Source organism: Electrophorus electricus, chromosome 11 (genome assembly GCF_013358815.1).
Source record: "Electrophorus electricus isolate fEleEle1 chromosome 11, fEleEle1.pri, whole genome shotgun sequence".
Classification (NCBI taxonomy): domain Eukaryota; kingdom Metazoa; phylum Chordata; class Actinopteri; order Gymnotiformes; family Gymnotidae; genus Electrophorus; species Electrophorus electricus.
Window position 1 is genome coordinate 4781196 of NC_049545.1, and position 11361 is coordinate 4792556.

Sequence of the window (11361 nt, forward strand, 5' to 3'; positions counted from 1 at the left end):
TTAAATACATGAATTTAACAAGAAACAAGGGAACAAGAGACAGGTGTGGAAAATCAAATGAGGAGCGGAGAAAAGGATACTACGGAATGGAACTAAAATACACGAGACAAGGAAAACATGGAGCAGGAAAGCTGGGAGAGACTAACTGTGACAGTATGTGTGCATTTATTATACATTTTCTTCTTATTATTATTATTATCATTTTTTACCAACGATGAGGACTATGAGCTTTGTCCCCTTATCTTTAACTGAAATTATTGATGGGAGAAGCAACTACAAGAACTACTGATCCTTCCAATCCAGATATAGCAGTGTATTGTTTTGAAAAATACTCTTGAAAAAAGGGACCTTTAAGGTTTGATTGAACTAGCTACATTGATAACTGGTAACAGTTTGATTTTTAATAGTCAAGTCAACTGATGTCTTGGTGGTTAGCATGTTCTCCTCTGAGCATGTAGGATAGGAAAATTGGCTAAATAAATTGTCATGGCGTGTGTGTCTGCATGTCTAATAAAGTTGTCCTTGGGTGAGTGTGTGAAAGACTGTGTGTCTGTCACTCTGTCCCGTAGGGGTCTGAGGGTCTGGTTGAGAGTACACTGTGTGCAATTCGATGCTGCTTCTCACTGGTGTGTCAGATGACACCAAAGTAGGCCATCAAGAGTTGTCAGCAGCAGCGTTACATATCAAAGTTTAACAAAATGCAGTGTGTAACAGCATGCAAGCAAAATAATTTAAAACATATACTTTTTCAGTATTAGTTTGATTAAAGTTGATTAATTAACAACTACATAAACCAATCCCATCTTTAGAATATTAAAGCTAGTTTGAAAAATATTTATATGTTCAAATGTGAAATAAAATAAAACTGATAAACAGAAAATAAAATCTAATGCAAGCTCCCTTCAATATATTGGCAGGGGTATTCACTTTTACACTGCAGTCTGCAGTGCAACCATAAGCACATTGTGGGCATCTTGAGCCAGCTCATCAAGACAGCGCTTTAGCATGCAGTACACAGTGGCAAAGGACAGTAAACCACCTGCTAGAGAGCCTAGGCCAGGGATCAAACCCAGCCAGAATTTTGCTGCTGTTTTTACAGCAAAAAAACTGGTACCTGTCAGCAATCTAATGACCAGAGCTTTGCTTATTTCTTGATTCAGGGGAGACTTTAACACAGCTTTCAGTTCATCTACTGGCTTCTCAGACCTTTCAGAGAGCCTCTGCAAGGAAGCAGGGTCAAGACTGAAAGCATTATAATATTTCTTAAGCTCAGCCACCAAAATGGCAACATCTACACTGACTGATACAGCTGCATTCAATAAAGGGATTGGCACAGCTACAGTACCAGCGGAGAGCAGAGCCATTTTCAATATGTTCTTCTGGAGTTCCTTCTTCTTTTTCTCATTAATTTCCAGGGTGATATTTGGAAGGGCCAGCATTAGCACATGTCTCTTGTGCTGGGGAAGTTCCATTTCCATGGTCTTCTCAAGTTTGTTAAAATCGTAGAGATCAAGTTCGAAGCAAGAGATCAGGAAGACATTAGGAGAGATCACACCAATCTTTTCCAGCCCTAGGACAAAAGGCAATATTTTAATTTAGAACATCGGATTTTAATCAATGCTTGATAAGATGATCTAATATTGATGAATAATCATTTATCATTTCGCCACCTCAGTTTCCTAATAAAGGTAATAATTTGATAACTAAACCTGCAATGGAGTCCTTTCGGACTGTGTCCAGTGTCTTTTCTTTGTTGAATGTTTTTTTTCTTTGTTCCGCAGCAATGTTGGCATCAATCTTTGAGCGAACAAAGTAGAACTTCTTATCCTGTTTAACTATCTCTGCTGCCAAATGGGCATGGTACTCTCTGAAGCGATCTGAAGCGATGATGATGAAAAAATCATAGCGTTCGAACCCAACCTGTTTAAGATATTCATCTGCTATGAAATTGGGGGTTCCAATACCAGGGAGATCCCACAACTTGACATTTGGGTATTTTGAATGAGGGTAACAAGTAGGGATCTTCGTGGTCTCTACAACACCAGTTTCAGCAGAGCCCTCATCCTCATCCCCCAAGCCCCTGAAGGCATTAATGAATGTGGATTTTCCAGAGCCGGACTCTCCGGTTACACCAATGTTCAGCTCCACATTGTCTTGCTGCACAAAATAATCCTTAATTCTCTCAATAGCTAATGGCATGTCTTCAAAAGCCAGTGACACTTTAATTTCTTCAACACCGATTAATTCAGACTCCTCCATCTGTAAAATAAAGTATATTAGCTGCCTTACTTAAGGGTAGAAATTATGCTTAGATCATACTGAATATCTCAAGAACTGATGCTAAAAGAGAAAATGACAAAAAGCTTACTGGAAACATAAAGCAAGATTTGTCTGCAACTTAAAATTATGACTGAATACAACATGAGCAATTGAAGGTTAAAGGCCTTACTCAGGGGCAATTACAAGTCAGGTACCTTAACCTCTAAGATACCATTACACATAGACTTACACCAATTATTTAATGCAGCCAAGCAGACAAACAATGAAAGAAACTAGAGTTATCTTTAGAAAGGCATAATCCTCTCAATGATGTAGTTTTGTTGTGAGGACCAATAATCATTGTTTTCTGAACACGGCATTTATGGAATCCTGCATAGTTTGCTGCAGAAATAACTTCAACTGCAGATTCAAAATTAGCTAAAGAAACAAAAGAAACGAAACTCTTCAGAACAAAGGAAAGGAAACTCTTCGGAACAAACGTTTTAGATTAAACCATGCAGGAAAAATGCAGTTACCCAGTTCTTAACAGATGATGGCGTTCCAACGGCAGAAGGCTACCGTAAGGCTAATACCATTAACATTGCCACTGCATGGGTCCTAGTTTTAAGATTTAACCTAACAATGTTTTATTGATCCTACCACATTGTTAATGTCCACACGTCATTTTGAATACCAGTTTTAATTGTCATCAGCAGGTGTTCGTTTCACTGTAAACCAGATTCCAATCATTTATTACGATTTTCTTACTTTTACTTTCTCTTTCTTTTGTCTAATTCAGTATGAAAGATTTTATCATTATAACTACTTATGAACTGTGAAAAGCCCGTTTAATCTTACATTTAAACAGCAGCACAAATAACACAATTCGGATCGCTCAGAAACGCAAAAATAAGATAAATAGCTTTGCCTTTGTGAGTATGCCATACTCCACTCAACTTTCACTGAAGTTTAGGAAGAGGTTCCCGTTTAACATAATTCACTACTAGGGTTATATTCACCGGATACTATAGTTCCGTTAAACTCACCATTAACGTGTCTTCGACCTGAACTTTGTATTTGGCTAGGGAAACACCAAACGGACACCGAACAACGCCACCTGCGAACGATGGATGATTGCCTTCCGTCAGCTCACCGTCGCCAAGCGTTGCTTGTACACAAACACACGTACGTTATGCACTTGCACAAAGGAAAAATACCTCAAAAGAAAACTACTGCTTCCCGACGTTACAGACTTCTTATAACGAGTATACTGACTTCTGAATGACCCCCACTTCTTCTTGAGCTCATTCTTTCCATAAATTTGCATAATCATGGTAAAAGACAAATGCCCCACCTGTTCTGTAGATAGCGCAACAAAACTGCCGTGTAGCAAAAATAAATAAATATTAGGCTAGCACACTGCCTCTGTAAATCAAGCCACAATGCAACAACAACAACAGGAACAATAATACTTATGCAGTTTATGTGTACATTATCTGGTTTTGTCAAATTTGGACTGAACAGCCCATCAGAAAATTCCCTCGCCGATATCGAATCAGCATGCACAATCATGCACAAAGCAGCGCTGACGAAGACCAAATAGTGCCGTCGGTGCGGATCACACCGTAATAACACGGTATACTGTAATACTGTAATAAATGTTACAGCAATCAAATGTTCAAATATATTACAGTAGTAACAAAGTAAAAATACAGTAAAACAAAACAAAACTGGTGACCACAACTGCCAGTATATTACTATAATTTTACAGGAAATGTTGTTAATGTATTTTTAGGACTTTAGCACTGAAATTGAGTTTCTTCTAATATTTACTTATACTTGGCTCCTCCATGGCTTTCTGTCACTGCTGTATGCATGGTGCCAGTAACATGCTTCACCGGAGTTGACTACTGTACATACCACTTGGCATGTGAATTAAGTTCTGTTTTTCTCATTCAACAACATGATCTTTTGCATACTTTTCTTGGATCTTTCAGGTGCTTTACACAACACTACATATTTAATATGACATGCAATGCCACTATTGGCTGGTTTCTTTTATTGGATGTCATAATTCTTTTCTTCTAGCAACTGATAGCAAACATTGATCTTCATCCCACCCACCATGACTACTAGATCTGAAGACCTATCTTGCACTTCAGTTACATTGTGTTTTATCTTTGCTTCACCTTATTTATTATTCATGGGTTCATTTTTTAAAAATGACAGTTAACCTCTTTATCAAACACCAACAAAGGGCAAACACAAAACAGGACCTAAAATACATACACTAACAAGAACAATAACGAAGGACAGGTTTGACACAACCGATTAACAAGTGAGGGGTGTGACTATGAAGACACACACACATACACACACACACACACACACACACACACCAATGAGAAATTATCCGGACTTCGGGAGGAATTGAGGAGGAGGGGGCCAAACCGTGATAATCGGTACAACTGAAAAAGTTGTTTAATCACACCTTTACACAGCTGCCCAAATAAAACAGTATGGATCCCTGTGAAAAGCAATAACATAACTAAAATACCTTGGTGAGCAGAGCAGACTCCACCTGGTTTTCATTGAAACTAGTAAGTTAGCAATTCTTGTTTGACGTCATTCGGGACTGTCAAAGAATGTCAGCTTGCCTAATGGTAGGACTTCAGTAAAGCTACTCTTAAGATTAAAGAATTTACACTTAATGTTCAGCTGTGCTCATCAGCAGTCTCAGTTTCATTGAGAAATGAACAACTTCATTATTAAAAAGGAAAATTGCAGTAGGACTGATATTTCAGATAAGTTTTTTTTTTTTTTACTTTTGTTTTTTGTGTAAAAATGTATTATACAGCTGTAACGTGTGGCGGACCGAGTGCCGTAGGGTGAGGGGCAGGACGCACAGACTCCACCGACTGGGATGAACATTTATTAACATAAACGACAGTGGCACTCACATATTACAAATGATAAACATGGACATGAAACGATTGACGTTAAACAAACATGATACACAAGAATACATCTAACATAAACACGTTACATTCAGACATTACGCTGACAATAACCAACACCCTGCACACTTTAACATGGGTTTATATACATTGAGACGAACAAGGTGCAGGTGTGGTTACAAAAACAGCCCAACCACTGCACGTGGCGGGCCAAACCACATGACTCGCGGGAGGAGAGCGTCCCGTGACAGCAGCCACAACCATATAAAAAATGTACTCTTTGCTGGAGTGTAGATAAGATGTAGAGTTACAGTGGTGATGTAGTCATAGTAATAATATATCAAATTTACATTTCCCTTTGTATGTTTACATACTGTAACCTGAAATATCACTTTTACACCTTTCTGATGTGGTTAAATTACTATTTTAGTACTTTATAGAGCTTTTTTCTTAATGAACACGTCACCTGTCACAGCACAGCCCTTTCCTCCATGACTCTTCCCCTTGTCTGTGTGATGTCTTGTTGATGTTTATCTTGTGTGTGTGTGTGTGTGTGTGTGTGTGTGAGAGAGAGAGAGACAGAGAGAGAAAGTCTACGTGGACAAGCCCCTCCTTCATTAACACCTGTCCCTTGTTAGTCGTAACTAACATGTATATTTAAGTCCTTGTGTCCTTCGTCATTGTTTGTCTGTGTCTGACCTCATGTGTACTATTGTTCGGCTGCTGCTGCATCCTGCATCACTCCCCTATGTCACATCAACCCTAGAGTTAGATGCCAAAAATAGGAAAATAAACCTTGTGGCAGAAGAACATGTTCATAAAACCTAAAGGGTGAAAGTAACCTGATTGACAAAGATAATGTGAGTTGCAGTCAAGCTATTTTTAAAAGTTTTAGACAAAAGAGAAGTGCTCTTTATTGAACTAGTCACAGTCATCCCTGTAGTCAGGTTAATTTGTGTGTTTGGAAACAGAGTTAAGGAAGACTTTCTGCATCACTCTTTCTCCATCTTGACTTAGTTCCTTTAGTGCAGAATTCAACAGGAAGTAGGAACCCACAAAGGAAATCCCACCTGAAATGACAGTGCCCAGAATTGGGACCATTTTCTCCAGTTGATTAGCCAGCATGTGCTGTGCTGAGGCTACCTGGGAAAGCAAACCTTCCAATGTATGTGCTGACAGGTCTTTGCCAAAGGTGGAGGTCACCTCACCCTGAAGTTCCTGCAGTGGAAACAATTCACAACATTCCATTTATAACAGGTAAACTTAACTCATGTTAATGTACACTGTGACAGCTTTTTAAGGCTGCCATACATCATAGAACAAGTGTGTTTTGATATACCCATTTAGGCACACCATGCTGTTGGAAACATGCTATTCATAAAAGAGAATGATGGAAACTGATGACTTAAGAGTATTCTTTATACCTTATGACTGTAGTGGTAATATCGCAATTCAAAAATCTTTATAGAGGTGTAGCAGCCTTGTAGGTATTTGATCAGAACACTCAAAATAAATTACTGAATGTTAAGATGCCTTCACTGAAAGCTATGGAGAAGTCTGTATCAGTGCTGAATTGGAAAATGCTCACTGCAGACAGTATGACATTCATTGCAGCATAATACACATGGTTTCCAGAGGAAGAGACCAGTTCAGCTGGAGGTTTTATTTACATTGATTATTTGCATGCACAGCTGATATATGGCCTAGGGCCCAATAATGGACATATATAATTTGGACCTCGTGTACAGTACAGAGGTAATGAAATACACAAGGCTTCCAAAGAAGCAGGACATTGCTGACAAAGCTCTTGCGTCACCTGTATATATATAGCACTTGTAAGGCTAGCCGCTGGCCCAAGTGCTGATGGGCATGGAACAGGAGGCTCAGACTCCCTCGATGGTGACAGTGACATTTATTAACATACAACATAGACAATAATGGTGGCACTCACATATAACATTCACGGCTAACACAACTCAACAATAGACACGAATAACTCACACGTAACTGCGGACAATATACACAGGCATAACAGCTACACAGACATTCAACATTTACAGGGCTACAATGACCAATGGGGAGGTGCACACTGACAGCGGTTTAAATACAAACACTTAATGTCTTAAACCCTGTACAGGTGTGCGCCCTCACGGAGGGTCTGGCTACAAACAAACGAACCCCCTGCGTGAGCCAGGCCGTACCACGCGACTCACGGGGGAGGAGCGGTCCGTGACAGCACTTTGCTTGCACAGCCGATAAAGGATCTCTGTCCGAAATGTCCTGTTTCTCTGAAACCTTGCATACTTCACTAAAATTTTTCATATCTCTCTCTATATATATCTGGTTTATTTCCTCCTTATTCCTGTTTAGCCTGTGTATTCCATCCATGTTTTTCTATATCTAGTGGCTGGTCATTGAAGTTACATGTCTGGTCTGATTGTTGTTGTACTAAATTCTGTTATAAGCTTCCATGTCCTGCCTTGATTGTTTCATCCTCTTGCTTTCCCATGCTATGCTTACTCTCTAGTTTGTTATGCAAACTAGTTTCATTTTGTTTTCTGACCTCCTTGGATATTTGACCCTGGACCAGACTTTGTAATCCACGCACTGATTATGGATTTGCTCTTAATAAAAATGGCATTTGCATCCTCCTCTCAGTCACTCCATGCTTGTTTGTGTATAATCACAAAATATTATTCATGTAGCCATATAATACATATGTACCTCAAATGATATATCTGTAATGCTGGCTAATCGATGCAGAGAGTCAACATCCAGGCAGAATATCTGCTGATAAGACTTCAGTGTGTCCATCAGTTTGGCAATGATGGAATGGGAAGCGTTAACCCCAGTGAGACCGCTCAAGCAGGCCCCCATGGCTCTCTTCCACACTGCCCCAGCTAGTGCCTCCCTCTTGCTTTGTATTAATGCTGTGCTGAGGTTGGGTAGTGACAAGAGCAGGGCATGTCGTTTGTGGCCCTCCACCTCCTCCAGCAAGGTCATTTGGAGGGCAGCAAAGTCATAGCACTGTGGGTGGAAGCAGGAAATCAGGAAAACCCGTGGTTCATCCACTTGACATGTTCTCAAGTTCTTCTCACAGTCGGTACGAAGTAGGCTCAAGACCTCAGAGTCCAATAAACCCCCTTTTTTCCTGCGCTTGGCGTTTGCCTCCAAATCCCGGTCCACTTTGTTCCTGATGAAGTAGAACTTCTTATGAGCTTGTATTATACTTTTTGCCAGTGCAGAATGGCACTCTTGAAAACGATCAGACGTGACAATAATGAAGAAGTCATATTTTAGAAGGTCAACATCCTTCAGGTAGGTCCTAGGCTGGAAAGAGCTAGTCTTAATCCCTGGCAGATCCCACAACGTGACATTCCGAGCACTGGGATGTGAGTATGCCACGGGCTCTTGTGTGGTTTCTGTTACACCCGTGTCTGCTGCTTCAGGTCCATCATCAGCAACCCCACGGAACGCATTAATGAACGCTGATTTGCCTGCACCTGACTCTCCAGTCACAGCAATGTTCAGTGTCGAAGAATCCATCTGCTGAAGCATACCTTCCACCTGGGCCACAGCATCAGTGACTACACGGGACTGCAGGACACTGCTCATCTCGAGGATCTCTGCTTTACTTATTCCAAACTGGGACGCCATAACAGTGCTATACTTTATGGCCCAGAATAATTCAATAATTCAGAGATATCTCACTGTTCGCAAAATAATGGGAGAAATTTATGTTAGTCACATTGTACGCATTTTAAGTATAATAACAGACTTATTTATTAATAAGTAATATATAATTAATGTAAAATTTACAGACCTAAAAACCATACATGATAGAACAATTCCAAAAACATTCAACTTCAGTGTAAAATATACTGCAAGGTCCACCAATTGTCACACCCACTGCTACGCCCTCTAATGGGTTCCGTCGTTTGGACTCACCAATCTACTGATTACACACAGCTCCTCCCCAGACACCTGAACCCTTACCTGAACCCTTTATAAGGTTCTCATGTGGGGAATCATCGCGAAGTCTCTTGTGCCTGTGCCAAGTTTCTTATTCGTATTTCTAGAGTGTATTTTCCTAGTGATCATTTACTGTTGTTCTGCACTAGTTTTAGACTTTGCCTTTTTGCCTGCTTCTAATATCCCTGCTTGCCCCTAACAGTCTTGGATTTTAGACTGTTTCTTGACTCTGCATTTTACTTGCCTCTGACATATCTGTTTGTACTTGATCGACATTGTTTTTCCGTGTTAAAACTGTTTTTTCGTTACTCGCACTTACTTCTTGTTATTAGCATGTTTGCTACACCTATTTCACGCTGGGAAGCGAAAAGAAAGTTCAGAGTTCAAATTGTTGCCTAACCTACCTCCATTCATCACTTCAATAGAAACATTTATTATAAAAACATTTTAAATGTTATACTTAGAGGCAACCGTCCATCTGCTGTCATACACAATTTGAATTTGGCATAATCAAACGTTTTATTAATGTTCAGTTCCTAAGCACTGGAGTGCTATTGACTGACTATATTTTTGGATGGCAGACCACTCTTAACTCTGAAGTCTAATTAAACATGAGTGGCCTAGCCCCCATAGGTCCAAACTGAAATGGTGCATGGCAGTAACTGGGGTGCAGTAATGGTACTCCTAAATGTACCAGAGTACATATACTTAAGCATGATTTCTAATCCATATGCGACTTATTTTTGTCAAACGCAGACATAGGAAAGACATTCCCTCTTACAGCACAATGCCATAAATTGATCGTCTTCGGAGTCCCACATACTACGTTTTCGTTTCGCTAAATTTCCGGGGATTGTGCCTAACTCCAGACCGCATTGGTTGATTTAGAAATACTTGATAGCAGCTGTCACACTGCAAGATTTTAGCAGAAAAATATTCTTTAATTGCCAAAAAATAATCGAATTATATCTTTGGTCGCAGAGTCGGCTGCAGGTTCAAAGACCACAGATTATTTCATGAGCTGCCATATTCGCGACATGATAATCACGATATTCGCACAGTAAAAACCCTGCTTTGTTTAAGAGTGTGTGTGCAATTTAGGTGTTTCCAATAAAATGAGTAATACATGAAATATCTTTCTATATGAAATCATGCACTAGTACTTTTAAGGTACATCCTACGTTCTATAGAGCCAAGAGTTTTGTCAGTGAGTAGTAAGCCTATTTTTACACCTAGGTCACGTAGGCATAAAGTAAGATAAATGCAATATTAACAAAATTTAGACATTACTGATCGTGCTATTACACACGGCGCTGGCTACAGATCATAACTAAGTAGGCCAGTCGTTTTGAGCACATAAAATATAACACTGGAAAAGTTAAAACAAACCTTACTTCTCTTAAAACGGTATATTTTTCAGGTTACTTGTCAGATAAACTCACCTTGAGTAAGACAAAACCATAGGCTAATGTAGAGTGACTAAGAGAGAAACAGAAACAATTCCCATCATAACTCTATATGTAGTCACGCGTTTGTCTTCCGGCATCCTGTGGGAGGCGGAGCGACACTGTATATTGTAGCCTCAGTGTTTTACAGACCTCTTAATTTAAACAATATAACTTTTCTTAATAATTAGTATTTTATTTATATATTTAATTGTTACTTTATATGGCTGTTTATATGACAAGCTGAATTTAAAACTCAGTTATTACAAATCTCGTCTTTGAGATTTCTGAGATTTCTTTCATTTATATCAGTCACAGAACTACTTGAAAGCAGTGCGCCAAATCAAACCTTATTTTTACCGTTTCACAAGCTAGTGACGCCGAAAACAGGGTCCATGTATATTCGAAGGAAATGGAACAAATATTCAGCTCCAGTTTCATTTATTATTGTTTGAAATGGAAAGGCTCGACATAAAAAAACTTTTTAAAATAAAAACCACAAAAAACGTAGGTTACCATGGAGTCCCAAATGATTCATAACCAGTATTGCGTAACCAGTTAGTTTGTAAGCAAGCCTTGCATGCGCCAGCCTGGACTTGCATGGGCTCAGCCTAGGGTGTGTTCTCCCGTGCTGGTGAGATTGACACACACGGAAGGGAGCGGTGACGGAGAAAGAGTTTTGTTTTTTCTTTCAAAAGGTGGTCAAACATGACAGATTGTTCAGTCAA

General features: G+C 39.5%; 2 protein-coding genes across 4 annotated transcripts; both read right to left on the bottom strand.

Moving 5' to 3' along the window:
* Window positions 1-46: 46 nt before the first annotated feature.
* LOC113583442 (interferon-inducible GTPase 5-like) lies at window positions 47-3768 on the bottom strand. Its single transcript, XM_027019789.2, has 4 exons — window positions 3751-3768; window positions 3306-3427; window positions 1710-2259; window positions 47-1570 (listed from the first exon to the last, which is right to left on the bottom strand). Exons 2-4 carry the CDS (start codon window positions 3306-3308, stop codon window positions 930-932), a joined length of 1194 nt encoding a protein of 397 aa, XP_026875590.2. The 5' UTR covers window positions 3309-3427; window positions 3751-3768; the 3' UTR covers window positions 47-929.
* A 1607-nt stretch (window positions 3769-5375) lies between these two features.
* On the bottom strand, window positions 5376-10710 carry LOC113583441 (interferon-inducible GTPase 5-like). 3 transcript variants are annotated; one of them, XM_027019787.2, is made up of 4 exons: window positions 10631-10710; window positions 7941-8926; window positions 6287-6434; window positions 5376-5978 (listed from the first exon to the last, which is right to left on the bottom strand). In XM_027019787.2, exons 2-4 carry the CDS (start codon window positions 8871-8873, stop codon window positions 5968-5970), a joined length of 1092 nt encoding a protein of 363 aa, XP_026875588.2. In that variant the 5' UTR covers window positions 8874-8926; window positions 10631-10710; the 3' UTR covers window positions 5376-5967. The 3 variants fall into 3 exon arrangements, with proteins under 3 accessions (XP_026875588.2, XP_026875587.2, XP_026875589.2); XM_027019788.2 differs by lacking the exon at window positions 5376-5978 and adding an exon at window positions 6160-6286 and having other exon boundaries at window positions 6360-6434; XM_027019786.2 differs by having other exon boundaries at window positions 5376-6434.
* Window positions 10711-11361: the final 651 nt, after the last annotated feature.

What these genes read in the sequence shown, in the direction of transcription:
- LOC113583442 (XM_027019789.2), bottom strand. An exon ending in CCGAAAGGACTCCATTGCAG is followed by an intron (nt 1,571 to 1,709) that starts GTTTAGTTATCA and finishes CTTTTGTCCTAG; the next exon opens with GGCTGGAAAAGATTGGTGTG.
- LOC113583441 (XM_027019786.2), bottom strand. Translation starts at nt 8,873, where the DNA reads ATGGCGTCCCAGTTTGGAATAAGTAAAGCAGAGATCCTCGAGATGAGC. An exon ending in TTACAGATATATCATTTGAG is followed by an intron (nt 6,435 to 7,940) that starts GTACATATGTAT and finishes TTTCCACTGCAG; the next exon opens with GAACTTCAGGGTGAGGTGAC.